This window comes from Mugil cephalus, chromosome 12 (assembly GCF_022458985.1).
Source record: "Mugil cephalus isolate CIBA_MC_2020 chromosome 12, CIBA_Mcephalus_1.1, whole genome shotgun sequence".
Classification (NCBI taxonomy): Eukaryota; Metazoa; Chordata; class Actinopteri; order Mugiliformes; family Mugilidae; genus Mugil; species Mugil cephalus.
The window spans coordinates 1,818,349-1,845,399 of record NC_061781.1 but is presented as its reverse complement, the minus strand read 5'-3'; the positions used below and the strand labels follow the sequence as shown (position 1 = coordinate 1,845,399).

The following is a 27,051-nucleotide window of genomic DNA, read 5'->3' as shown; positions in this document are numbered from 1 at the left end:
AAACTTGTGGACGTGGCATTCATTCATATGGATGTTACTTATACCCCTTTCAAGTCAAAAATACCAAAGGCGGGTCGACTCGGGTCTAAAGATCCTGTGTCGACCCGCTTTTGGTGTGCTTTCACCTTGCCAGCAGTCCCGGGTCTGCCACATTTAAGAGCAGTACACTGTAAATAATGGGCAGCATGGTGTATTGGAGTATTATAACCCTCAGTTTGTTGATGACTTGAAGAATGGACTGGTAAAACCCTCACTCTTTCAAAAGGCTGCTGATATTTCACTGTCTGATAGTTGCTGCTGAATCTCCTCCACAGCAGCCTGCAGATCTCACGGTCTTGCCAGTGCACTGCCATGATCATTAAAAGTGTGGGATATAGCTATACAAGCGGTATATAAACACAGTCGCATATGCATTCTCCACTTAGTGCAATTTTACGAACATGAGTAGGGCTAATTCACTATGTGATTCCATTAACAATCATGTATCAACACATTTAATTTGCTTGATTGAAAACATGGACAAACATCTCTGCCCTTTGGAGATCGGTCTCTTATTGGAGTAGACCAAAACGTTGCTCTGTTTTTGAGCTGCTCACAGCCCTGGAGCTTCTTCAATGACACAGTCTGACAGGCCGTCCAGTGACAAAATCAGAATGGGACAGGCAGGTACATCAACGTCATTGTGTAAATTAGCTGGTTGTTAGCCTGGTCTCCCTAACCTGGTTCAATAAAACTAAAATTCCAAAAAACATCTTTGCATGTTGAGAGAGAATAGAGTCCCTGATTTGATTTTGTTGATATCTCTATGTTGCGTCTCCTCTCTTGCTGCCTTGTGCTCTAAATCCAGATCCACAGATAAAACACTCTGCATCTAGAAGGCCACATTTATCTGAAGACTTGCATCGGGCTGTCTGGGAGCGTGTGTGGGCAACTTAACAAAGCCGCCGCAGTGCTCTGGTCCTAACGTTCCAACCCATGCAGAGGGTCAAACTGATTGCATCATCAGCACAATGACATTCATTCTCATCCACCCACAGCTGGGTCATAAATCCTGTGAATAAAAAACATTCCTCTTAACATGGAATTCTTCTGCAGCTAATCTATTCTCTGCGTGTGTGTAGTTGTTTTTACAGCAACACTGGCCCTCAGTGAACATGAGAGGTACTGCAGCCTGAATACCTATCCTACTCATTTCTATGCAGGTGATTTATTTATTTTTCTTTTTTTTTTACCTGTACCGGTCTGCCGTCCTCTGCACCAATCATATTCCTCCATTCCATCAGTGAGCGCTGCAGGGAGTCCATCCCTGTCTCCCAGAGCCGAACGTACCCGCCCATGTCCACCGTGACCACGCCCCCGGAACCAAGAGCAGCCATCAGCACATCAGACTCTGACAGCTTAGACAACCAGCTGGTGTAAGGCGACACACTCATTGACCTGGCAAGCACAAATATGGAGGCGAGACAGTGACTATGTCATTGAGATGGGTGGTAATGCTTTTATTAGGCTTTTTAACATCTTACTTTTTACTCTAAAGAGTTCTAAACTACAATAACCTTGCAAGTTTGAGACCATAATAGTAAAAATACACTATTTATCAGTATTTTATGTAGTATTTTCTCACTTACACCACTAGATGGAGCTACAGGGCACAAAATGACAATGTTCCACAATTATGAAATGAAGTAGAAGATATGAGTGAGGCATGATTACCTTGGGACAGGAATATATTTAAGTTTTTTGGAGTTCAAATCAGTCACCTCCAGGTACGCCGCTGTCATCGGAGGAGTGACGTCTGAGGGACAAAGACAGCGTTCATCGTTATGTTGTTAGGTTTTGTTTTCCCTGAGTTGTCTATGTGACCTGAACTCTGACCTTTGGGGTATAATCACGCAAAAATACAGACAATCATAAAAAAAATTCCTTACATAAAACAGAATACAAAAATAAATAATATATGCAATTGAAATAAAGGTAAATAAAGAAATGAATAAGGCACTTCTCATCCTCTTATTTTGGGGTAAGTGAAAATGACTCTTTAAAGTGTAGGTTCATTTTTTTTTGTTTGACATCAACTTCAATGTGTCTATATAAAAATTCAATTCTTCTGTGAAAACATTACAGTCAGCCAGGGACTTGGAAAACCTCATCTCGTGAATATGGAATTTACCCATCAAAAGCCTGAGGATTATTAAGAAACATACTGATTTGTCATTGCATTCGCTGACCTTTGGGGTAGACCTCTTTCAGGGGCACCTTGCCGGGCGGGAGGGCTCGGACAACCTGATTGGCCGAGAGCAAGCCGACGCAATTCTCGCGTTTGGCTGTGGTGCTCCGAAGCCCAGCTCTAAAGAAGGAGTGAGCCCCGGTGTCACTGCTCTTCATCGTCGACAAATCGACAGGCCTCTTGAAGCTATACACCTCGTTAGGGGACTGAGAAGAGAAGTAGACCGTTTGTTAGTCAGTCTTGAAGACGTGCAGCATTACTGAACAAAGCTCTAAGCTTTTATTCATGGTCTCTAACCGTCCTTGCATTGTAATAGGGAAATGCTTCAGTTTTATCACCACTTCTTCTTGTAAACTCACCATGAGGTCTGGGAAGCCCACAACCACCTGAGCAAAGGAGCCGGTGTCGGCCAGAACACGGTTAGGGGAAACGATCTTCTGGTCCAGCGCGGCACTCAGGTTCTCGTTGGGCAGCTGCTCGCATGACAGCATCTGGGGAGTGGACACCTCAGCTGTGGACAGAGTGAATAAGACAAGGACATTTATTTAAACATTTAAGAAACAATTCTGTGAACGTGGCAGATTGTGTTTCACTGCAGAAACTCATTAGGGGCTGGTATAATTCATGTTTAGATGTTGAAGCCGGAGGAATTATTACAGTGAGTCATGACTGATTCAGTCTAACATCACTGATCATGACTTCACATTTTTGTCTCATTCAATTTGATCTAGAGTGGTATGAATGTTTAATATTGATGGAAACCTGAGTGCTTCCTCGATGTTTTGCAGACAGATTAACTAAGAGCTTCGATTTACGGCTGACAAGGCACCAGCCTGTTCCTCTGAATGTCTGTCTGCAGTGGGTTGACATCATATCTCTAATGAGGTCTATGAAGCAGCATGACACAAAAATAAGAGCTTTACCCTAAATAAGGATGTACTGATCAAGATTTTCTGCCCCCTGATCTGATCCTAAATGTCCTAAAGTTGGTCTTCTGTAGATTCCTCATGTCTCTTCTCGTCTCCCTTGTCTTCTCCTAGAATCGACTGGATTCAGTCCAATAAATCTCTCTGTTAAAGTTAATATAGTGGAGAGGGTAGCTCGTATCTTGTGTTCTCTACTCCAGAAATGTTCTGGTCATCCGACGCTGCTATAAACTTTTTTTTCCTCAAAACTGTCTTCAGGAAACTTTTGTCTTCTTTTAAATGCAGCATTCAGTGTTTGTTGTTCATGATCCATGGATTCCGTTCAGTGATTTTATTGGAGCTGTTGAGTCAAGTTGGTAGTAATGAATGATAATGTGTAACTTCCACCTAGCAGCCATCCACATTACACTAGTTACTAACTGCCGGTTGATTTCATTTTACACAGCAGACGTGGTTAGTCACATGAATTTGGTTCTTCTTCTTTGCAGTTCTGACGTGGTTTCGGTTTATAGACGTAAAATAAATAGGAATGCCTGGATTGGCCCAAGACACCAATAGGGACACACTTAATCTATAATCCTAAATGCCTATCCTATTGTTAACGTCAGTATATGTACCTGAGCTGGCTCCATGGCCTGAGCTGACTGGATCCTCGCTGATGCTGTGAAGCTGACACACTCCCGAGTCTTCAGCTGCCATATGCATAGGCTTGGTGAGCAGGAACTTCCTTCAGAATCACACGTACAGCACAGTGTATCAGATAATTCAATTCTTAATTTTAGGAAAGACTTGAGATCTACCACCGCCGTTACTTGTTAGTGTTGCTCTCCAGCAGCAGCCAGCGGTCCTCTGCAACCAGGAAGACCGACTTCAGGTTGATGGGAAGGGAGATGGAGTGAACCCGGCCCTCCAACACATCCAGCACCTCTAGCTGATTTCTGCACATAATAAATAAGTCAGCAACTAATATCACAGAATGGCACTAACGTCAAGGATATTTTTATTGTAGATGTGAGTACCCATCCTCCTTATAGAAGAGGAGCCAGTTCTTGTGGGAAAAGTCGCAGCACATCTTATGTCCTCCCTGGAAATAAACCAATCAAAACATATAACACTTGAAATAAGCTGTTGAGTTGCATGCAGTGGACGTGTATGGGAGAAAAACAGAAGCATGTCTCGTCTATGTCTCGAATAATTAGTAAAGCCACAAACAAATAGACATTTCTCTCTGGAAACTCTTGATAACCTCTGACCTGTTGTTCCTTGCTGCTCCACCAGTTGGAGGATTTGGTAGGAGGCTGATCGCCGTCTGAAGACAACAAGAGCCTCCGCACAGCACCCGTTACCATGTCAAGATGGAGCACTGTGTTACTCTGACAGAGACAAAGAAAGAAACAACTTAAGTCAAGATTTCATAGCATTCAGATATGTTAGCACCTCTGGGAAGCAGGTGCGTAGCTACAGTTTTTATTATCACGTTACACAGAAAACATCTAGAATCACACTGAACTTCCAAGAACGCAAAGAGGTAAAGAATAAACACAACCAGCCTACAGCTTCCTATGAAGTTTACATACTGACATACTTACTGACATAATGAACCTCATCTCATCTTCTATAATCTTCTGGCCAAACTCTGCTTCCCAAAAGTTATAATCCGTTCCCACAACTCAGTTAAGGTTTGTTCAAGTGCACTTAGAAGGATTGATGCTGGTTTGAAGGCAAAGGGTAGTACCACCAAATATTGATGTGATTTATTTTTCTTTTGTTCACTCACTTTGCATTTTCTAACAACAATTATTATCATCCTCACCAGGGTCACTTGGTACCCAGACGGGTATTAGTGTTATGTCCATTAGTGGCCTCATACTGGCTGATCATGCTGCTGTATTTAATAGTCACTCTGTGGTGATTGTGATTTGTGTGATTTTGAAATCTGTTCTTGACAGTTTCTAAACCTTGTGACCAGAAGACCCTGTTGTATAGCCTGGCAATTAGGCTTATTCTCACATGACAGGATTTTATTTTGTATTGACACATTGAGGATTCATTTCTTAAAAGTTTCTAAAGCCATTTACCTTTTTGTGTTTAGTTTACATCCTATTAGTGTCTGAAACAATAAAACCTTCATGTAAAATGTAAATGTCTTCTGGTTTAATGTTACTTCCCTGTCCCCTTGCAGAGCTGGGGCTGAATATTAACTACTCTGCATGCAGCTAGTCTATTTCCTTTCTATACTGTAAAGAGAAGCACGTTGGTGTGTATCTGCACTGCTGAGCACTTTATGCCTATTTTACTGCCACACTTAAAACTGTAATGTGAACTCTCATTAGGCATGCCACTTGTCAAAACCATTCAAACTGTATTAAATCATTGCTGAATGACTTTTCTGCAGCCAGTAGAGGACGCTGTTCTTTCAGTGGAAGCCCCCTACTTGGATCTGAGTGCAGCTAAATGCCACTAATATGAACCCTGCACTCAAATCTAATTCAATTTAAAGATAGACATATCACCCGTATGGGAGTCTGTGTTTGTGTGTCTGTGCGATGGATGAGCTGTGCAAAAGGCTTTCATATCTGACGTACAAGCAAGAATTCACCTTCAACTGAGTTTTATGGGAAGCAGCCACGGGGGACCTGGCCTCGGCCCAGGCTACCCGGCTTCACGCTAATGCCTTCCTTATGGCCTTCCATTCCTGACATACGCACTGCTATACGGAGTGCCATACGGGCTCACCCTCTGTTATTCACAGAGGGTGAGCCCCACTTCCTGATTCTAAACATGGACTGCTACTTCTTGCGGGAGCGTGAACATGTGAGAGCATACATGTACGTCTGAAGCATCTCCGCTGAGATTTTGTGCATGTTTTGTATCTGATTTTGTTTTTGAGTGCAGCATAGGTCTTGTCTGGGAAGCATATGCATGCATGCATCTGTGTGGGTAATTTTCCTGGAAGGCTGATGACCTGCGCCTGAACTGTTTGTTGTCTGGGCCTCTTCATTTTTAGACAGACGTAACATGATCCAACCCAATGGTATTTTTAGAAGTCCTCCTCTTGCCTAATAGGCAGCAGCTGTACGAGTGCTTGTATTAGCGGCTAACGCGTATTGTTCTTGTCTTAGTACTCTGCTGTCACATGGAGGTCTTCCAGGGCAAAAGAGAATCAACGGCAAACAACTACTAACCACTAAAAAATACGTATTTTTACTTATTTCTATGCACATTGTTGCAATCAACACAATGGCAGAGGCTGAAAAACTGAGCCAGCTTCACTTCAAACCAACTGCAATTCCTGAAATAGCCACTAGATGCTGGCGGCTCCAATAGCCAGTCAATGTATACAGACCCCTATGCAAAAATGTCCCACAACTCCAAGTTTTTATTTTTATTGCCAATGTCTCCCTTCATGACTAATAGCATAGGGAGAAATTTTTATAGAACTCACCTATTTATACTTATGCGCTCATCAGTCTGGCTCGCTCTGTAAAAACACTACCCAAACACTAGTTGGCGCTGTGTCTATTTCGCCAGTCAGGTTCATTTTCAACTTTCAACAATGGTGACTGAAACTTTCGCTGAAATGTGGCTGAAGACAAGTCATACAACCTCCACAGTTCACCTCGACCTGTTCCATCGTTGTTAATGCAAAACCATCAGCTGTAAAATTGGTGGAGAAGCAGCTGGAAATACTAAAGCAGAAACACACTTCTTCACAGTTCATGTTGTCTGTGTCGTCATGGCGTGTAGTTACAATCCACATATCCTCTGCGCTGTTGCCATGGGTACAGTACGAAATTGACACAGAATTATAACTGTTAAAGTTATGCCGAATTAAAAGAATGACTGCCTTCTGTGAATGATGTCTGTCCTCACAGGCTGCTAGTTGAGCTCTGGTGGTCAGACCTGGAGGAATTCTATAGGTCTGACCACCTGTAGTGCAGTAAATGTGCAGAGGGCAGTGATAGTTTGAGAGAAGAAGACGACTGCTGAATTATATATTATACATGAATATTTATATATATATGAATATTTGCAAATTCCATTTTTTAAATTAAGTGTTGATGTTGAATTCCCTGCCCTGACTGCTCAGAGACAGGTTTGACTTCCCCTGCTGCTTCATGAGACATCTCCAACTTTTCTATTTATTATCAGTGCAGTAAAACATTATCTTGATGTTAATCAGTGACTCAACAACATTTTCTACAAAATCATCTAATGTGATGTAATCAGTGTTATTGTTTTAAGCTAACCTGTTCCTCGTGCAGCACCACCTGTCCATCCAGAGGGCTCCCCAGTGGAGCGACAGTGACAAATGGCTGCCACACGCCGCTGATGGTCCTGGGGAAGACGTCGTACAGCTCCATGCACTGAATGCTCTCGCCACGCTCCTTCATGGCGTACAGGGACACCGGGTTACAGGTGGCCACGTACAGCGCATCTGCCACAATGAAACCAGATGTTGTAAATATATAAACTGACCTCAGCGTAGTACTGACTACTGATTCAACATCACTGAGAGATGATTAGAGAGGCGAGTGATGAATGAGTCAACATTTTGGACATGGACCCAATTACATCTACCATTTTCAACACATTATGGACTTGTTGAAAACACAATCCTGTAGATGCAAAACTCATTTATTTGGAGGGCTAACGATCGTGTTGCATTTATTGTGTTTTTTTGATTTTACTAATGCAGACATGGACATGATTTGGATTTCAACCAATAAAGAATAAAAAAAAAATAAAACCTCTTCTCTTCTGTCCATTGTCACATTAAGTCCCACCCAACAATCTGATCAGCCCATTAGCTTGATTGGCTTTGCACATGATCAGTTCCCAACAGAGAGGCTATTGTAGACTGTCTGTAAATGTTGACTAGATCACCAAGTAACTCCAGAGGAGAGGTGATGCTCTTTCTTTTTGGAGCAACCAATGCATGCTTATCTTGTGTTGACTTCATCTGATTTGTAAAGAAAAAGAAAAAAACATAAATTTGTGTTTTTCCTTAAGTCCCATTTCCAGTTCTCTAACACTTTAACTTTTTCCTTTGTCAGAACATTACTGTTCTGATCTAAGGAACTGTAAAATGTAAAATGTCCTGAGAACGGAGAGCGTAGGCCCTATTATTCAGGATAAAAGCACATGACATACAAATGGCTGAGCTGAGCGGGGTGCATATAAAGATATGTTTTAATCATTTAAAAGGAGACCAGGTTTGACTTTCTGTGCTGTGAGCAAGTCAACCAGCTGCTGAGAAATCCCTGCCATGCAACACGAGATGACTCCTGCCTCTCTATTTATTGACAATCGAATTAAACGTGATCTATGTCCTGTTCACTGACTGTATCCGCAACATTTTCCCAAAGTCATCTAATGCAACTCTAATCCAATCAATGTGATTGTTCAGTCATTCTAAAATGGTCCTCATTTGCCAGCGGTGCCTTGATGCTCTTTACATTTTTACTAATGCATGTTTTATGGGACATGAACATAAAGTTGTCTTGTGTCTTTAGCCCTGGTTCTGGGCATACATACATACAGGGAGCAAAGGCGCAACATGTCAGACTTGAAAACTTTTTCTGGTAAAATAATTCCTGAGAGAGTTCACTATTGTTTAGAATTTCCAGTATTATAAGATGCACCTGTTTCACTGTGAAGAAATATTGTATAAAAATGAAGCATGTAAATTGAAAAATTTTCAAACGTGACTCTGCGCCTGGGAACCCCAGCGGAGCAGTATCCTCTATCACTGAATTTTATTAGCTGTAGAATTTACTGCCCTTTTATGAACTGTACTTCATGCACTTGATCCTTTAATATTTCCCTGAAATAACCCAGAGCTTAACTTAACTTGAGTATGTGTCATACGAGCGTGTCTGTTGTGTTTGTGCGTATTTACCATCTTTGGTGGTGACGTCGCAGATGATGTTGACTTCATTCATGGGAAGCTGCCAGTGGGCTTTCTCCTCGCTGAAGCTCAAGGCCCTGCTTTCCTGTCTGTTGCAGGGGTAACTCTGGACACGCAGAAAGACGGGGCCCTGGAAACAAAAAACAACTCAAAGTCAGAGTAGTAAAGAAAACACTGGAGTAAAATGTTCTTGGCTCAAAAGCCTGCGTGGCTGTGTTACAGTAGCCGGAATCAGATCATCATCAGCTGCTAGGAGGTGGAGGAAAAGGCAGAGGCTACATAACAATAGAAACACTCATCTCCCTCTCGGTTCATGTCAGTTACAGTTGATCTCAGGGTGACGAGTTCTGAGAATCCATTTGATCAAAAGGAGTCGTAGTTTCGGAGCAATACATCAAATACTCCAATCAGCCATAACATTATGACCTCATAATGTCATAATGAGTGTGTGTACATGATCTGTAACATCCATCAACATCCACATGAATGACTGGACCCAAGGTCTCCCAGGAGAACACTGACAAAAGCATAACTCTGCCTCCTCTTCTTCCCATAGTGCATTCGTCCATTAACACGATACAAAATAAAACATGGTTCATTAGACCAAGCCATCCTCATCCAGCACCATGTGCAACAAACTCTGTGTTCTGATACCTTTCCACTAGAACCACTATGAAATATTTAAAGCTTTCTAGCAACCACGGTAGCTAACCCCATCCATCCATCCATCCATCTGGAATCAGTCAATCCATCTACCATCTATCTATCTAACCATAACCATATCCATCTTTCTGCTACATCTCCTCTGAGGACAAAATGTTCATTAGCAACTTCATAGGTCAGATAAACATTGATTTCTCCTGTCAGTGGTCATAATGTTATGGCTGATGAGTGTATACATCTGGCTTGAGATTTTTCACCTAAAGTAACAAGGAAGCCGTGTACATTAGCAGACGTGAGGAGCGGCATGAGATGCTCATAGAGGTCCTCTGAAGTCTGACCTTGTGCATTTTTGTGTCTGCATGTGTCATTTTTTTTTTCTTTGTTTGTGTACCTTGATGTCGATGGGGCGTGTTTCAGTGGGACACAGCAGTTTGCGGCGAGCGTTGCCCCCCTGATTTAGGGTCCAGTACCCAGTCATCTTGACCTCCGGCAGCGGTAACCTAAACATTGAAGGTCACATGATTACATCTGCCTTTTGAAACACAGACAATCCCTGAGAAATACGGCTTGTGGCACAAAACTGGTCCACCAGAGGGTCTTAGTGTAAACATGAGTTAGAAGGTATTGGCTGCATTTTTTAATAAAAGCAACTACTATTCCCAATCCGTCCAATAGAGGTTTTAGTTTTAGTCCACTAGGGGCTTTATTAAGTGTTGCAGACGTAACACGGCACTGAGACCCAGGACTAAACTGAAGAGGGCGGCAATGTGCAGAAAAAGACATTTCAGGCTTCTGTAATGGTTTGTAAAAGGATAATTCCTCAAAAGTAAACATTTTCATAATATTCTTGAAGTTCTTTGCACTAAAACAAATTTAGAGGTTATGATCTGTAACGTTACTAGTCCAGCCCCCTTAGATCAGATTGGGCTGTATGCCACCCCTGAAATAAATAAGTTTGACACTCCTGGTTTAAAAGGCTCAACATGGAAGCCACAAAGCGATTTCGTATGGATGCTTTGTCTTAGAAAACAAAGACTTTAGTTGGATCCCATGTGCCCTGGAGAGGGGACGTGGTATCCAGTATTTGCAGGACAAATGTCCGTGTGTGTTTGTGTTGCTGCTTGGCTTGTTGTGTCCAAACACATGTTTGAATCATAGCTGGACCAAGGCCACAGTCTTATTGAGTGCAGGTGGGGTGAGAGATGGAGCACACCACAAAATTCCAGAGGACATTCCTCCCAACACAAATATGTCTATGTATGGAAAAAAGGATCAAGAAACATTTTTTTGTGTCCATGAGACAAAATATTTGCTTACATGTAGACAAGATATGAGTACAGCAAACAGTCTCATGTAAACTGTTCATGATGGAGATTTAAATCAGTGAAACAAGGATCTCAACAGACACAGTAATAGAGCACATCATCTGTATAATTAGTCATGTAATGGTTGAAGGAAAATACTTGTTTCTGCCCCAGCTTTCTTCCCAAAATTTCTTTAGAGAAGCGGGAAACTGTATTTTTATCAATGCGATACTTTAAAATAAAAGCACAGGACACAGAAGAAACAAATATTTTCCTTTATTTAAAAGACAGAGCTGTACATATGAGACAATGTAGAGGACGTTAGCATGGCTGCTCTGGTTTATTAATAAGTGAGGTATGTGAATGATGCAATTCGCTGGACTTCATGGAAGCCTCAAAAGATTCATCTGGTCTGAAAGCAGTCATAGAGCTAAATATCTACCTCCTTCAAGCATTTCAGGACTTCACTGTCTGCAGATACATTTAAAATTAGAGTCTGATTTCAATCAACTGTGAAATTGTCCTATGACAGTCAACTGGAAATTAAAAACATTCACATGAGGAATTATTATTCTGAAACCATCCCATGATAAAAAAAAGCAATTTTATCTTTAAAAACTAAATAAAATTTTGCATGCACCCTATACACTCACCACTGAAGAGAAATGCAAACAAATACAGAAGTTCTGACTAAATCCTTCCACATGACGCCTCTAATGTTCAGTTTGAGTTAGTCAGACTGGATGATCAGTTTGCAGGGTGTAGTTTGTGGTGCTGTTAACTGGACTGAATTAATAATTAATAATTAATAGGAGCACGTGTCTGTTCAATAGTAGCACAAAGCACAGCCTCCAAAATGAAGATGAATTGGAATCAACCTTTCTCTAACTTAAATTAAATAAATACTGAATACTCAGAAGGTTCAGCCAGAAGGCAGGTGTTGGCCTTCTCATAGGTTAAGAGTTGTAATCTTAATAACTTCCTGCATTAGCAACAAAGAAATATTTTCTGGTCATGTGTTATTTACTTCTCCCGTCAGTGGTTTTAATGTTGTGGCTGATCAGTGTGTATGCCTTTAATGTGTGTGCATGTTTCATCCTGACGTCTTACTCCTTAGCCAGTTTCACAGAGCTGGGCTTGGCTCCAATGGGAATCCCGTGCTTGTGCAGGGCCTCGATCAGAACATCCCGCATGTCCTTGTTGTACGAGTCAAAGTCGAAGACGTTTCGCACCACGTTGGCCAAACCCTCGTTGGGAAATTTCTGACACGAGTTGGAAGAAAAAACAAAAGATGGGAGGAAGGAGAGAAGTAGAGACAAAGGGAGGGTGCCGAGGCAAAAGCAGAAAACAGAAAGTTAACATTGGGAAATATCATTTATTTTTCCTTCAGTGAAACAGGAAGTAGGTATCATCTAGTTTTCCAGGTCTCTCTGGTCCAGGCATGGATCATTGTGTTCACCACTAAATAAATCTGGTACTTCTCCAGATCCACAGGACAAACGCTCAGAGAGAAATTCAGATGATCAGATACCTTGTGTCAGAAAATCTAAAATTACATCTGAATATTGTTCGAAGGTCATTCAAAAAAGTACAGAAACAGTCAAAGTGGAGAGTCACAAAATCATCGACTGCTGTAAACGTCTTCTTCACACACTGGTTTTATATGCATCAAATAACCACTGGCTTGTCCTTTACTTCTCTCTCTGCCTTCTGTTTGTAAAAGGACAAAAAGTTAAACCTAGTTGTTTAGCATGTACTCATTTTCCTTTTTAATTTGAAAATCAAATAAACTTTTATTAATGTACTGTTATTTTTTATTCATTTTAGAGCGTAAAACCAAGCTTGAAACACAGACTCTGATTATGAACCTGACTTGATAGCAGCCTTAAATACTTTCATTGATCCTCTCAAAAACATTAAGAGGGTTTATATTTCCTGACCAATACTAACGACATGATAAACTGAAAATTATTGTAGCCCTGAAAGCGGCCGAGCCTTCGCTTCAAATCAGTGTCGCTTGGACAGCAGCGTAACTCCAGTCCTGATGAGTAATCTCTGTGGTTTGGAGATTGGGTTCTAGCTGTGATTGGACGTCCGTACACATTATTTTAAAAGAGACACGATGCTGGTAATGACTTAACAGCCATGGATCCTGCAGCATTATTAGCTCCACAATTGCACTTTCACACCTACACGTTAAGATGTACTTACACAGGCCTATAAATTGCAGTCCAATCAATATCAGCCCAGGAGTAAATGTACAGAGCCCAGGGTTTGTATTGATCAGGGATTCTTATTACCACAGAGGTCAATTCATGAACAAAGGCAAAATGGTAATTAGGGGCCTACACCCACTACTGTCTCAAAAAGGAGCAATGTACTCTTCAACTGCATTATTCTCTGTTTGTCTGACTTCTGCAGATATCAATAGTTGTGTTGATGGATGAAAGAGCTGGTTGGCCAGTGGGAACATATATGCTGTCAGTGGAGCTGTGCTAGAGCTTCAGTCCTAATTAGATCTTCTCGTCTGTTGACTTTGCTGAACATCATATCTCACATAAACAGTCCTGTGTAAATGATTTAGGCAGGTGTGAAAATGCTGTAAACAAAGAATGCTTTCAAAAATATAAATAATGATTGTATATTTTTACCAGTTTCGAAAATGCTAAGTGAGCGAACAAAAGAAAAATCGAAATTACATCAATATTTGGTGTTACTACTCTTTGCCTTCAAACCAGCATCAATTCTTATAGGTACACTTGCACAAAGTCAGGGATTTTGTAGGACTGTAGTCAGGTGTACAATCAATCAATTATACCAAACAGGTGCTAGTGCTCATCAATGTCACAGTCCTTAACTGAAACACAAACAACCGTGTAGGAGGCTTGGGTGTTCTTCATTCACATTTTTTGTTAACTGATGAACATAAACTATTAACACTTCCAATTTTGAAAGCATTCATAATTTACAACATTTTTCCATACCTGCCTTGGAGGGATACATGAGGACAAAGACTGGTGGAGGGAGAGATATGCAGACAAGTGTGAAAGTATTCTTAAACTCATTTGGGAGACATATTCAGGCCACGTGATTTTTATAAAATACCGACAGAAACTAGAGTGAAACCAAATTCAGGAATTAAAAAAAAACGTATTAAAAATGACTCTGATGTGTCTTCGTCTTACCTGGAGGTGTTTAACAATGTTGACCACCTCTCGTGTAGAGTATGGGTAGGTGATGGTGCCCTGGTCCGCCATGGACCTTAGCTCTCCGAAGGCAGCCACCAGTTTTTGCAGAGTGGCGTCGGGAACATCGGGTCCGTACTGTTTTAACATCGCCAGCTCTGCTTGAGGTTTCGGATTGTCCACAGCATGGCAGCTAAAAATATCCCCTGTTACGAGATATGAGAAGGAATGCACTGTTATTCGCTTCATAAACAATACTGAATACAAATGGCTGCAGAATGGAATTTTTTTGAGGGATGCTGTTGTAGCTTGAATAAAGAAATATCCACTTTTTTGGCTTTTTGCATTGTCACATTCTGCTTTTGTGAAACCACAACGATAATATGCTGTCTGTTGAGTGCTATTTGTTCGTATTAGCTTTGCATCAATTAAAAGGTGTATCATTGGTTACAAAAAAAACAAAACGCCTACATTTAGGTTCTGCTAATATAATCTAGTTGCAGCACCATATCTGTGACACATATACAGCAGCAGCCACAGAAACCTGCAGATATGCAACATCTAAAGGGAAGGGACTCTGACAGGATTACTTCTAGAGAAAAACTAGAAAAACTAGAAAAAAAGGTGTATGATTCAACATCCGTATACACCTCTTTGTAGTCCTTTCACTCTTCTGTGCATCTTGGAGGGTATGGTTATGCAGGAAATACACTTTCATCATCTTTACTTTCATTTCTCTTTATCTTCTCTGTTTCTAACCGGCTAGCCTTCGGCAGATGGGTCCCTCCATATGAGCTGGGTTCTGCTCAAGGTTTCTTCCTGTTAAAAGGGAGTTTTTCCTTGCCACCGTCGCCCTCAGGCTTGCTCTGGAGGTTGCAGGCTGGTTTTTGTGAAGCGTCTTAAGACGATTTGTATTGTTATTGGCGCTATATAAATAAAACTGAATTGAATTGAATTGAATCTAATGCTTGATTATGACCTGTTTAATAATATTAATAATTTGTGCATCTGTGTCTGCCTACCTAGAGCTCCAAAGAAGTCATTGCCCAGGAACGGAAATCCAGGTCGGTTAGCCAGGACAAGCATCCTGAAGTCTGGGTGCATGATTATGGTGTTGGGCCGTCCCTTGGCTTCGCGTGGATCTTTGGAGGAGACACAGACAGAATAGAACAAACACGTGAACAAAACAAGCACTTAAATATCCCCATTTATTAGACTGAGACAGCAAATTTGTCACTGGGTTTCACAAACACCCTCTTTGATCCTGACAGCATTGTTCAGTCTTAAGTTTGTGTTTACAGAGTCTCAAAGTCATGTTTAAATTACCCTGAAAGGATGTGCTCATTCTCAGGGATGGACAAGAACTCAGATCCAGTAAGATTACATGGAAAAACTACATGTTTACAGTCCAGCATGTTCCGAACCCTACTGGTACCTGTCCATAAAGGCTTTTATCTTAAGCCTCCTTCAGTGCCCTGCATCTGATGTTTTACTGATGTCTTCTTCAGTGTATCTGGGACACGTCTGCTGTTGAGGCGGTAAAATCCTTTCTGTGTGCATGAACATGTGTGTGTACCTGAGATGATTCTGCGTCCGTCGGCCAGGATCATCTCTCCGCTCTCCACCAGGGTTTTGAGGATGCAGGTGACGTTAGTGGGAGCTTTGTCAGCCTCATCTATCACCAAGATGTGACCATGCTTCACCGCCTTCACCTGAAAAGACACAGATTAACCAAACATTTGTTATTACGGAACATTTTGTCTGAATTTATCAAGTGAATTTGGAGGCCAGATAAACACCTCGTGTTGTTCTTCATGTGTTTTCAGTTGTAACATCCACATGATGAATATCAGGTCCAAAAGTTTCAATGAAAAAAGATGGTCAATGTTATTTACTTCTCCTGTCAGTGGTTTTAATGTTGTGGCTGATCATTGTACATACTGTCATACTGTCTGCCTCCAAATAGCTCTTTAAAAAGCCTCCAATTGATTCAAAACGCTGCAGCAAGAGCACTGACTCCATCATATCTGAAAGACCTCATAGTACCACATCATCCCAACAGATCACTATGATCTCTAAGTGCAGGTCTACTTGTGGTTCCTAGAGTTTCTAAAACTAGAATGGGAGGTAGAGCCTTCAGTTATCAGGCTCCTCTCCTGTGGAACCAGCTCCCAGTTTGGGTTTGGGAGGCAGACACTGTCTCTACGTTTAAGGTCAGGCTTACAATTTTCCTTTTGACAAAGCTTATAGTTAGGTCTGGACTTAACCATCCCTTAGTTATGCTGCTATAGGCCTAGGCTGCAGGGGGACGACTCACTGAATGTTCTCTACTTTCTCTTCTCTGGCACCAAGCCCCTGTCCTCTAATCTCTGATAATTTATTTTCTATTACTAACTGCTGTGTCTCACTCTCTCCCCTCCCCTCCTCCTCCATCTTCTTGTGAGGGTCTCTGGCCTGGAGTGCTGCATATCTGAGCTGTGGAATTCCATAAACTACATCTGTTGTTGTGTCCTCATCAACCAGCCCAGTCTTCATGGCCTGGAGTGCTGTGTATCAGATCTATGGAGCTCCATAAACTACATCATGGACTGCAGTTGTCCACTCTTACCTGGATGAACAATTCACCAACCAGCCCACAATTCCTCTCATACTGTCAAACTGTCACAAAAGATCAATCATCAGCATATGTTGACCATATGTATGTATTATTGTATTATCCTACATGTTTCCTTCAGCTTGATGTATGTAGCTATGACAGAAGTTTGTTTATCTTGTTTCTCCTGCTCTTCTTTTCTCTCTATCTTCTCTGTTTCTAACCGGCTGGCCTTCGGCAGATGGGTCCCTCCATATGAGCTGGGTTCTGCTCAAGGTTTCTTCCTGTTAAAAGGGAGTTTTTCTTTGCCACTGTCGCCCTCAGGCTTGCTATGAAGTTTCAGGCTGTTTTTTGTAAAGCCTCTTGAGACAATTTGTATTGTTATTGATGCCATATAAATAAAATTGAATTCAACTGAATTGCATCTCCATTACTATGCAATAACCCTTCCCTAATCCTGCTTAAAAAATGATGATGCACATCTTTGGTGTCTGAACATGGATGGACCCTGTCTGTCTGATACTTGGTCAGATGGTCAGATCACTGACAGTAACCACAGGAGTGTTTTCAATATACTGACTTTTGCTATGAAAACTCTACTCTTTTGGCTCAAGAATGCTGCTCCAAAAATAAAAATAAATATGGCACAATCTTGTGGACTGAATTATGAGTGAATGCATCTCATGCAGGCTTCACTCCAAAATAGATGCTTTCTATAAGGTCTGGGACCCTTATCTGCAGCATATTGGGCCCACGCTGTCATCTCGCTTCACGGATTTCCCAGATTAGCCTAGCCTGTCTTTGTGACTTTGTTTAAGGTGGCCCTTCTAGCCTTGCTATGTCTGTATGCTCTGTATTGATTGATGCTGCCTTGTCTTGCTGCAGGAGATTGAAAGGGAGGAGGCTGGATGGAAAATGTGCTCGTTGTCAGTAACAAACAGTGGTTCCGTGTGTTTTGCATTTGAGAAAATGTGACAAAAATGTAATAAAATGTCATAACAATATTTTCAAGAAAAAAATTATGATGCACAAATTATCACAAAAAGGTGTCTCCAACACGAGGGCTGGTGTCTCAAAAAAATACTAATTTCATCCTATTTTCTTAGTACTACAAATATTTACTTACTTTGACACGGAAATAAAGCAATAAAAGCAATACCAAAAGAAATGACTGTTTTGTTATTAACTTACCAGAGGTGAGTCCTCATACATAATGATGCCATCTCTCACTGAAGGTTGCAGGGTCAGAGTCTGGACTGTCGTATCCCTGACGGAGCAAAAGAACATGGTTATAGGGGATGATCTTGTAGATGTTCATTTAGAAAATCAAACGGTACTTGAAATTTTTTTTTAACAATATATTTTGTTAAGAAATACTTAAACATGAAGCATGATCACACACATCTCAGAAAATGAAAAACGGTACAGAATATGATTCCTAGGGTTTCTGGTGCTTTACCACCCTCATGACCCAGAGTGTGTCTGAGTTTATGTGTGTGACAATCCAATCATCTCTTGTTGCATTTATCAAAGTATCAACTACCGAGTACACAAACTCGGACTTAAGCACTTGGTAGTTCGGAGTTTGATTCTGAAGTACCGACTCTGGAGTACAGGAGGACGTTCATTCTGTAAATGGAACAGCAGCATACTTGTTGACACTTGTGAGATACATTCTTGGATGTGCGGCTGTACTAAGTCCACACAAGTTACCGCCCAATGCATCTTCCAGAAACAACACATGTGGGCATTTGGACTGTACTTGTCGATGTTTTGCAACTCCACAGAAACACAAGTAGAGACAAGAATGCATTTTGCCAAGAAGTCTGGTCTAAAACCTATGAAGCCCTAAGATTCCTTGGATTGTCCTTGTACTTGTCAGAACGTGTACCTCCCCGTGTTCAAGCACCATTACTCATCAGCTCAGCCTGCCAGTTAGAAGTTTGCATATATGGTTTCTGCTGGAAAGCTAAAAACACGAAACATCACATTCAAGAATATCCCTATGAACCGGATTCCTTAGAGGCATTCAAAATTATCACTCCCTCTTTCTCAGATCACCTTCTAGTACAACGTCCCTCCCTTTTCTCCTCCATATATCACAGTGTGACCCAGGAGCTGTCCTACTTTCCTTCCTGGCCGGTTGCGTCTCTTTTGCTTTTCTGAGCCATATCTCTGTAGGCTTTCAGTCACAGGCTCCCAAAAGCCACATGCACAGATCTTTCTGCTTTCTGCTCCTGCCCTGGTCTAATATTAGTGACTGTTACAGCAGCTAACCAGGACACATCCGTGCTCAGCTCCACTTTGACTTTCATAAGACTTTGACAAACTACATGTGTGCAGGCCAAGAGGAGAAATCAGTTTATGTCTACAAGTGAACGCACTGCACCACCGTTGGTCTCACTGCCCTCCATGAAGAGAAAAATTTGTCGCTGGTGAAGCATTTCTTTTCCTACACTCTGTTTCTTGATTGTCTCCCATCACAGTCACTGACAAGCGAAATGGTGCTTTCTCATTAGTGGTAAGATCAAAACAAGCCCCCCACCTCCTCTGATCAATCTAAGCCACACAGCACACTGAGATCAACACATTGATCTCACGGATGAGCAGCTCCGACCTAATTTTCTCAAAGGTTTTGATCGACTGAGTATTTATAGAAGGAGAGACCCCAAGCTAACAAGGACTTCTTCAAATGGTTTCTCTTTTTTAATATGGACATGTGGAGTCCTGGTTCTGATGAAAAAAATGGCCTAATTTACTGAGGACGAAAATAGTTTTTCATACGCTTTAGAAGGGGAGGCCAAGGCTGGCAGGGTAGAGAGAGAGAGAAAATGCAGGAAGCTTTTATCTCCCTTGAACAGAGCTACTTTGTTCATTCTGTTGGAGGTCTGCAAATATTAAGAAGCAACATGTGATTATTGCTCATGAAAGCATCACCCACATTAAATACAGCTACGCAATTTAAGAAACTAGTGCCGTGTGTTATGACAGCAAGAGAAAGGAATGAGGAGCAGATAAAGCAGATCATTTCCACGTCTTCTTGGGACGCCTCTATGGGACTTCCTTTAATGTCTATTACCAGAAAATGGTTGAAGACAACAGTATCTTGTCTGATACACAGCCACTCTACAAAAGCCAGCTTGAAACCTCCAAAGCAAGTTTCAGAGGATTCTGGTTTGATGGCACACTGTTCAGGAAGTTCAGGTTACATTATGCTCAGGACATGTATTTGTTACGTTTGTTTGTCTTGGTTTATCTTAAAATCTTGCTTCAATAAAAAGAGAATTAAAACAGAAAAACAAACTGATGGCCTGTTAGAAAGTCTCCTAAATATAGAAATATATTATATAATACAATGGTATAGTTTTTATTGTTATTGCAGGACACAAGTGGTACAGTGCAACATGACTTGGTTTTAGTTCTGTAAGTTGTCTGGTATGAACAGTAAAAACAGTGATTAAAAAATGGAGCGTACTGTGTGATACTATAATACTGCAAAATAAAACATCTACGAATACAAGGAACACATTCATATGAGCTTCCTGAAAGATAACAGTTGAATGATGATGCTAGATATGAAGATATTCAGAGAAGATGTGAGACATAGAAAACAGGATCATCATAGAAACGACAGTGACTTAAAATTAGCCTCCACGTTGAAGGTGAAAAAAAAAAAACAATAAATTAATAAACACACTGGCTTGTGCTCACCTGTGAAGCTGCAGGTATTCTCTGGGTCTGTTGAGCAGGTGCAGGAACCGGTCCACTATTTTATTTTTACCAACGCCCTGTGGAGGGGACATAAAAGCAAACCAATCAAGAAACTGCACTGATAAATTAAATATACATCGATCAGGCATAATATTATGACCACCTTCCTAGTATTGTGTAGGTCTTTCTTGTGCCTCCAAAACAGTTGTGACTCATCAGGGAATGGACATGGGCCTGTGGGCCTGTCTGTGGTGTCTGGCAACAGAATTTTGTTAGTGGGACCTTTGTGTCCTGTGAGATGAGGCGATGTTTGGGATCTGGTGAGTTTGGAGGCCAGGTCAGCACCTTGTGCTGCATGTTTTTTTGAGTTGTTCCTCATTTTTGTGTGTGTGTCTGTGTCAGGCTGCATCCTGCTGGGGGTGGCTGCTGCCATCAAGGAGTGTCATTACTATGAGGTCGGGGTGTCTGGTCTGGTCTAGGTGGGTGGTAGATGTGTAACATCTATACGAATGAATGGTCCAAAGTTTCCCAGCAGAACATTGAATTGTCACAAGATAGTCAATGTTATTTACTTCTCCTGTCAGTGGTCATAATGTTGTGGCTGGAGTATGTGTATTTCAGTGACAAAGAGGGAGACCAAAAGGTGTCCGTTCCATGTGTGGAGAGGCGGCGCTGACGGGGGGAGCCGAGTGTGTCCCTTAGCTTTGACAGTGCTGCGTTCTGACAGGGGCTGTTCTCTGGGACTCCCGCTGGCTTCCCACTGGGCAGGCCTCTCTGCAGAATCCCTCAGCACAGTCTGCCAGATGATCAGTAAGCCGCTCTGACAGCTCTCAATGTCTCAGCTTCACCCATGCATGGTCGAACTCAGATTTGCAAACGGCCTCCCCCGCTGAACATCCCTCACACCGAGCCAACTCATACACACTAATGAGAAGGCAAGCACCATGTCTCTGTCCTCCCTTTAACCCTGCCCATTAAGAATAAACCATGGGCACGGAGTGTCCCAAAGGAAGTGCCACATGTGTCCTTACACCCACAGTGAGCTGTGAGGAGCGTGTGGAGCTGCAGGGTGACATCAGGGCGCAGGGGGATCTGTTTCATAATGTGACATGTGCTGACATTCGTGGTCTACTTCGCTAAACAAACTCCCCTCTGCAAACACAAGCCTGACCTCTGTTTGATGCACGTGACATAACAGTGAGAGATCAGAATTAGGCCTTCCCGGACAAAGGTTTGATAAGTGCAATAGATCTGATGTGTCACTCACCTGGTTGCCCACCAAGAGGAGGTGCTCTCCTAATAAGAAGTCTTTCAACATGTCCTCCATCACCATCATGTGCTGCAGAAACAATCAAAAAAACGAAACACGTTCAAGTGATAAAATTTAGAATTTTGAGAAATGATACAGAACCCAGATGGAGAGGGTGGAAAACTGAATCGGGTATTATTTGGTGTCCTTGCTTGAGACGGCTTTGCGTACAAATTTGAAAGTTGGCTTTCAGAAAACAGGTCATTTGAAAAAGTAGGGCATCCTCTTTACCTCTCATCCCATCTCTTCCACATTTTTATTTCACAAGTATGCAGAGGAGGAGGAAAAAAGAAAGAAGGGCAGAATGAGGACAGGGAGAAAGAGAGAAATCTGGGTCGTATAGCGTCACTGGCGTTGCCAGAGGATGTCAGAGTGTCATTTCCTTGGCTAGTTCCTCTCTGGGCACGCTGTGGTTTAGTCACACTGGGGCCAAATAAGATGGGAACCAGGCATGAGACCCCAGCGTCTAAATACACAAAGACTGTCGTATAAATGCTTAACATAAAATCAGCATGTTTTTAATAGCAGGCAGTGGGCAAGAGTGGGTCGTGAACTGGTCATAACACTAAGGTGAGAGTCCATAGAAGAGATCAACAAAATTGCTTTGTGTGTTCTCCTAAAATCACTTGAAAGCAGACAGTGACAAAAGCAGGGCAGAGGAATGACAAGAAAAGGTCTGTTGAGAGCTTGGAGTTCTGCCTGTTTTTACACCCACCCATTCATGCACACAAAAGCAGCCGCGGCCGTCGCATTTTCAGTGTCTGAAATCTGCAAAGACACAAACAGTCTTCACTTCCTGAAGGAGGCTTTTATCTGATCCTGGTGTTTTCTGGACTCGTTTTGCATCACAACTAAGAGTCTATGCTCTAGTGTTCAGTGGAATCATGGCTGTCGCTGTACACTCATAGTGGAGAATTAAGAAGAAGATACTTGGATAAGCAGCGACACAAAACTCTCAAACCCTGTTTCTCTTTTTTAAACGTCTTTTGGATCGGAGAATTAAAGCCATGTTGTTTCATTATCCAGTAAGACTCATGGATTACAGCAAAAAGAGGTCAACGACAGAGAACCATAGTTCTGTAGTTAGGGTGTTGTGTAAATGGATGGATAGATGGAGGGGGGAGGATGGATGATAGTAACATAGATCAATGGATAGACAGAGGAACAGATAGATGTAACAAAAGACAGGAAGTCAATGATAAAGAGAAAGAAGGTGAACAATGAATACAGAAGAGAGAAGAAAGAAAGAAAAGTGAGATTCTCCGTAACTCAGATCTGTAATATAATCTCATATAATCTCAGTCATGTCCTGTAGATCAACATTCTTCTGTAACAGCCACACTGGAAAAGGTATGTGGTACGGTTACAGATCTGCCTTAGATGTAGACACACAATGTGGACAAACTCGTGTGTAGTCACCTGTGGATTATCATAGAAGAGAACGTCTGGAATCTTCATTTTCTCACTGGGTTTGTAGATGGGAGTGGACACGTTGCCAATAGTCAACACCCCATCCTTTACCATACCTGGAGAAATAACAAAGAGTGTGTCTGTCATAATAATGGCCTTCATTCAGTGAGAAATAATAATAATAATAAAACAATTCCTTTCTGTAAGACATAATTCTTTATTCATGTCAATGTTTTCCATCCATATTATTGCATCTTATTATTTATCATCTTATGTATATACTGTAAATGTCTGCTTTTTTAATTCTTATACATTTGTACATGTTAGTAGTAATTATTAATGGAAAATTCTACAAAAGCATATTGTACAAACTTAAAAGGCTGCATCGTGAACTGGCTGTAGGAAAGATGCATTGTGTAATTTGAGAACTACTTGTTTGAACAAGTGACTGGAACTCACAGCGATAATCAAGAGTGTACTGAGAGGGATCCTGCGTGTCCTGTATAGAGCAGTTGGCGAGGTTTTTGTCAAGAGATGCCCGGGCCAGGCTGGGTAGGAACCTACAACAAGACACGCAATCCTAGAGCATTAAAGGGGAAATAAAAACACTAACAACAACAACCTAAAGGGGGTGAGTTTACCTGGAGAGGCAGGCCTTATTGACGGCTCGGGCGATGCTCTCCTCAGGGTACTGAGAGAGACGCCGACAGATCCTCAACAGCTGTCTGGTGGATAGAGACGAGGCCAGAGACTGCGCCTGGAGACACACACAATTCGCAAATTAAATGCCTTCAATCAAACTGGTGGTGGAGACGAAGTGGTGAAATCATGCAGGCTTACCGTGGGGTCGTTGGTCTGGCGGAGACTGTGTGTGAGATGTAATAGCTGCTCTGCTGCTTCAGAGGAAACGTTAGGAGTCTAGTAAAAGAGAGAGAAGGAATGACAATTAAGATTTAAAATCTGACTGAGAAATACAGTAGAGGACTAGTGGTTAGAGAAGCCTTCTACATCAATGGCTAAGGTGCTTTGAGCAAACACCTAACCTCACAAACTGCTCCCAGGATGCCTTGCAGGGCTGATCACTGCTCTTAGGTGATGGGTTTAAGGCAGAGAAATAAGTTCTCCACAAGGCAAGTCTCCACTTCTGTACATAAGATTTTTTTTTCTAACTGATTTTTCCTTACATTCTGGATGTCCTGTCTCCAAGTGAACCTTAACTTCTTTGGTGTCTTATTTATTTATATATATATATGTATATATGTATATATATATATATATATATATATATATGTATATATATGTATATATATATGTATATATATATGTATATGTATATATATATATATATATGTATATATATATATATATATATATATATATATATACAGTGGGGGAAATAAGTATTTGATCCCCTGCTGAATTTGTAAGTTTGCCCACTTCCATAGAAATGATCAGACTCTGGTTTTTATGGTTGTTTACTGGTTATGGGTATAGACAGAATATCAGTCGAAAATGCATAAAAAACACACAATCTAAAAGTTATAAATTGTTATGTATTTTATTAAGGGAAATAAGTATTTGATCCCCAACAATTCACTTAGAATTCAGGCTCCTACAGATTGGCTGGTGCGCATGTGGCACGCAGCTGTGCTCAGTCAACTAATTACCAATACTCCTGATCTTAACTCGTCATGTATATAAAGCACACCTGCTCTAAGAATCAGTTTCTTACATTCCAACTTCTACAGCACCATGGGCAAGACCAAAGAGCTGTCAAAAGATGTCAGGGACAAGATTGTAGACCTGCACAAGGCTGGTATAGGTTACAAAACCATCAGCAAAAGGCTTGGTGAGAAGGTGACAACTATTGGTGCCATTATTCGCAAGTGGAAGACCCATAAAAGGACCATCAACTGTCCTCGGTCTGGAGCTCCCCGCAAAATCTCGCCTCATGGAGTGAGGATGATGATGAGAAAGGTGAGGGAGCAGCCTAAAACAACACGGCAGGAGCTTGTTAATGATCTGGAAGCAGTTGGGACCTCCGTCACCAAGAAAACAGTTGGCAACACACTGCGCCGTTATGGATTGAACTCTTGCAGTGCCCGCAAGGTCCCCCTGCTCAAGAAGGCACATGTACAGGCCCGCCATAAGTTTGCCAGTGAACATCTAAATGACTCAGAGAAGGCTTGGGAGAAAGTGCTGTGGTCTGACGAAACCAAAGTTGAGCTATTTGGCATTAACTCGACCCGCCGTGTTTGGAGGATGAAAAAACGTGAGTATGACCCAAAGAACACCATACCCACGGTTAAGCATAGAGGTGGAAACATCATGTTTTGGGGCTGTTTTTCAGCAAAGGGTACAGGGCAACTTCACCGCATTATGGGGCCAATGAATGCAGCTGTGTACTGTAACAACTTGGACAAAACCTTCTTTCCTCAGCAAGAACACTGAAGATGCCTCGTGGGTGGGTTTTCCAACATGACAATGACCCAAAACATACTGCCAGGACAACAAAGGAGTGGCTCAAGAAGAAGCATATTAAGGTCATGGAGTGGCCTAGTCAGTCTCCAGATCTTAACCCGATCGAAAACCTGTGGAGGGAGCTGAAGCTCCGAGTTTCCAAGAGGCAGCCAAGAAACTTGAAGGATTTAGAGACTGTCTGTAAAGATGAATGGGCCAAAATCCCTCCTGCGCTGTGTGCAAACCTGGTGACCAACTACAAGAAACGTCTCATCGCTGTGCTTGCCAACAAAGGTTTCTCTACAAAGTACTGACTTGTGTTGTGCTTGGGGATCAAATACTTATTTCCCTTAATAAAATACATAACAATTTATAACTTTTAGATTGTGTGTTTTTTATGCATTTTCGACTGATATTCTGTCTATACCCATAACCAGTAAACAACCATAAAAACCAGAGTCTGATCATTTCTATGGAAGTGGGCAAACTTACAAATTCAGCAGGGGATCAAATACTTATTTCCCCCACTGTATATATATATATATATATATATATATATATATATGTATATATATATATATGTGTGTATATGTGTATATATATATAAGACTTATTATTATTGCTATATACAGCGATCTACGACAGCATTATGACCAGGAGACAGGAGAGGTAAATAACATTGCCCTTTTGATCTTGTGAAAAAGTTTCTCTGCAGGGAAACTTTTAGACCCCTGTAGTTACATGTGGCTGTTACTTAGACATGTAGCCTATCCCAGGGTGAGAGGCGGGGTATGCCATGGACAGGTCTCCAGTCTATCTCAGGACTAACACAGACAGACAGACAACCATTCACACTCACAACTTCGGTCAATTTAGAATCACCAATGAACCTAAAAAGCAGTGTTAGGCAGTGATGGACAGTAGGAGAACCTACGCAGACACGAGGAGAACGTGCAAACTCCACACAGAAAGGCCCCGAACCTGGACTCAAACGTTCTTGCTATGAGGCATCAGTACTAACCACCACATCACGGTGTCGCCCTATGTCTGGTGAGTGTATATAAAAAAAAGAGCTGTTTATGGGGACTCACCAGCCCTTGTATGAGGTCCATCTCCTCTGCTCTGGCCAGCGGTGTGACAGTGTGGTAGAGGAACATAGTGAGCAGCTCTGGGCCCAGCCACTGCTGACCTCTGCTGCTGCTTGCACCGCTGCCCACAACGGGGGGCTCGGCCAGAGCCAGCACTCTGAACGATGGATGGATGGGGAAGATTGATCTGAAAATACACAGACACAGTTAAAACATCTGTTTGGCCTTGTTGGAGAAGATGTGAAACGCAGGTGCACATTGCGT

General features: G+C 41.8%; 1 protein-coding gene across 1 annotated transcript in view; it reads right to left on the bottom strand.

The window, feature by feature from the left end:
• Window positions 1-27,051, bottom strand: part of vwa8 (von Willebrand factor A domain containing 8) — a 71,288-nt gene that overhangs the window by 25,566 nt on the left and 18,671 nt on the right. Inside the window, exons 15-37 of the mRNA XM_047600732.1 lie at window positions 26,791-26,974; window positions 24,080-24,157; window positions 23,881-23,996; window positions 23,699-23,799; window positions 23,249-23,355; window positions 21,788-21,859; window positions 20,521-20,597; window positions 18,001-18,076; window positions 15,793-15,928; window positions 15,239-15,358; window positions 14,217-14,422; window positions 12,142-12,293; window positions 10,119-10,227; window positions 9,056-9,194; window positions 7,404-7,591; window positions 4,407-4,526; window positions 4,173-4,237; window positions 3,966-4,091; window positions 3,771-3,880; window positions 2,587-2,738; window positions 2,229-2,433; window positions 1,714-1,795; window positions 1,233-1,437 (exon numbers count right to left, since the gene is read on the bottom strand). Coding sequence (XP_047456688.1) covers window positions 1,233-1,437; window positions 1,714-1,795; window positions 2,229-2,433; window positions 2,587-2,738; window positions 3,771-3,880; window positions 3,966-4,091; window positions 4,173-4,237; window positions 4,407-4,526; window positions 7,404-7,591; window positions 9,056-9,194; window positions 10,119-10,227; window positions 12,142-12,293; window positions 14,217-14,422; window positions 15,239-15,358; window positions 15,793-15,928; window positions 18,001-18,076; window positions 20,521-20,597; window positions 21,788-21,859; window positions 23,249-23,355; window positions 23,699-23,799; window positions 23,881-23,996; window positions 24,080-24,157; window positions 26,791-26,974 — 2,926 coding nt within the window. The remainder of the gene's footprint in view (window positions 1-1,232; window positions 1,438-1,713; window positions 1,796-2,228; window positions 2,434-2,586; window positions 2,739-3,770; window positions 3,881-3,965; window positions 4,092-4,172; window positions 4,238-4,406; window positions 4,527-7,403; window positions 7,592-9,055; window positions 9,195-10,118; window positions 10,228-12,141; window positions 12,294-14,216; window positions 14,423-15,238; window positions 15,359-15,792; window positions 15,929-18,000; window positions 18,077-20,520; window positions 20,598-21,787; window positions 21,860-23,248; window positions 23,356-23,698; window positions 23,800-23,880; window positions 23,997-24,079; window positions 24,158-26,790; window positions 26,975-27,051) is intronic.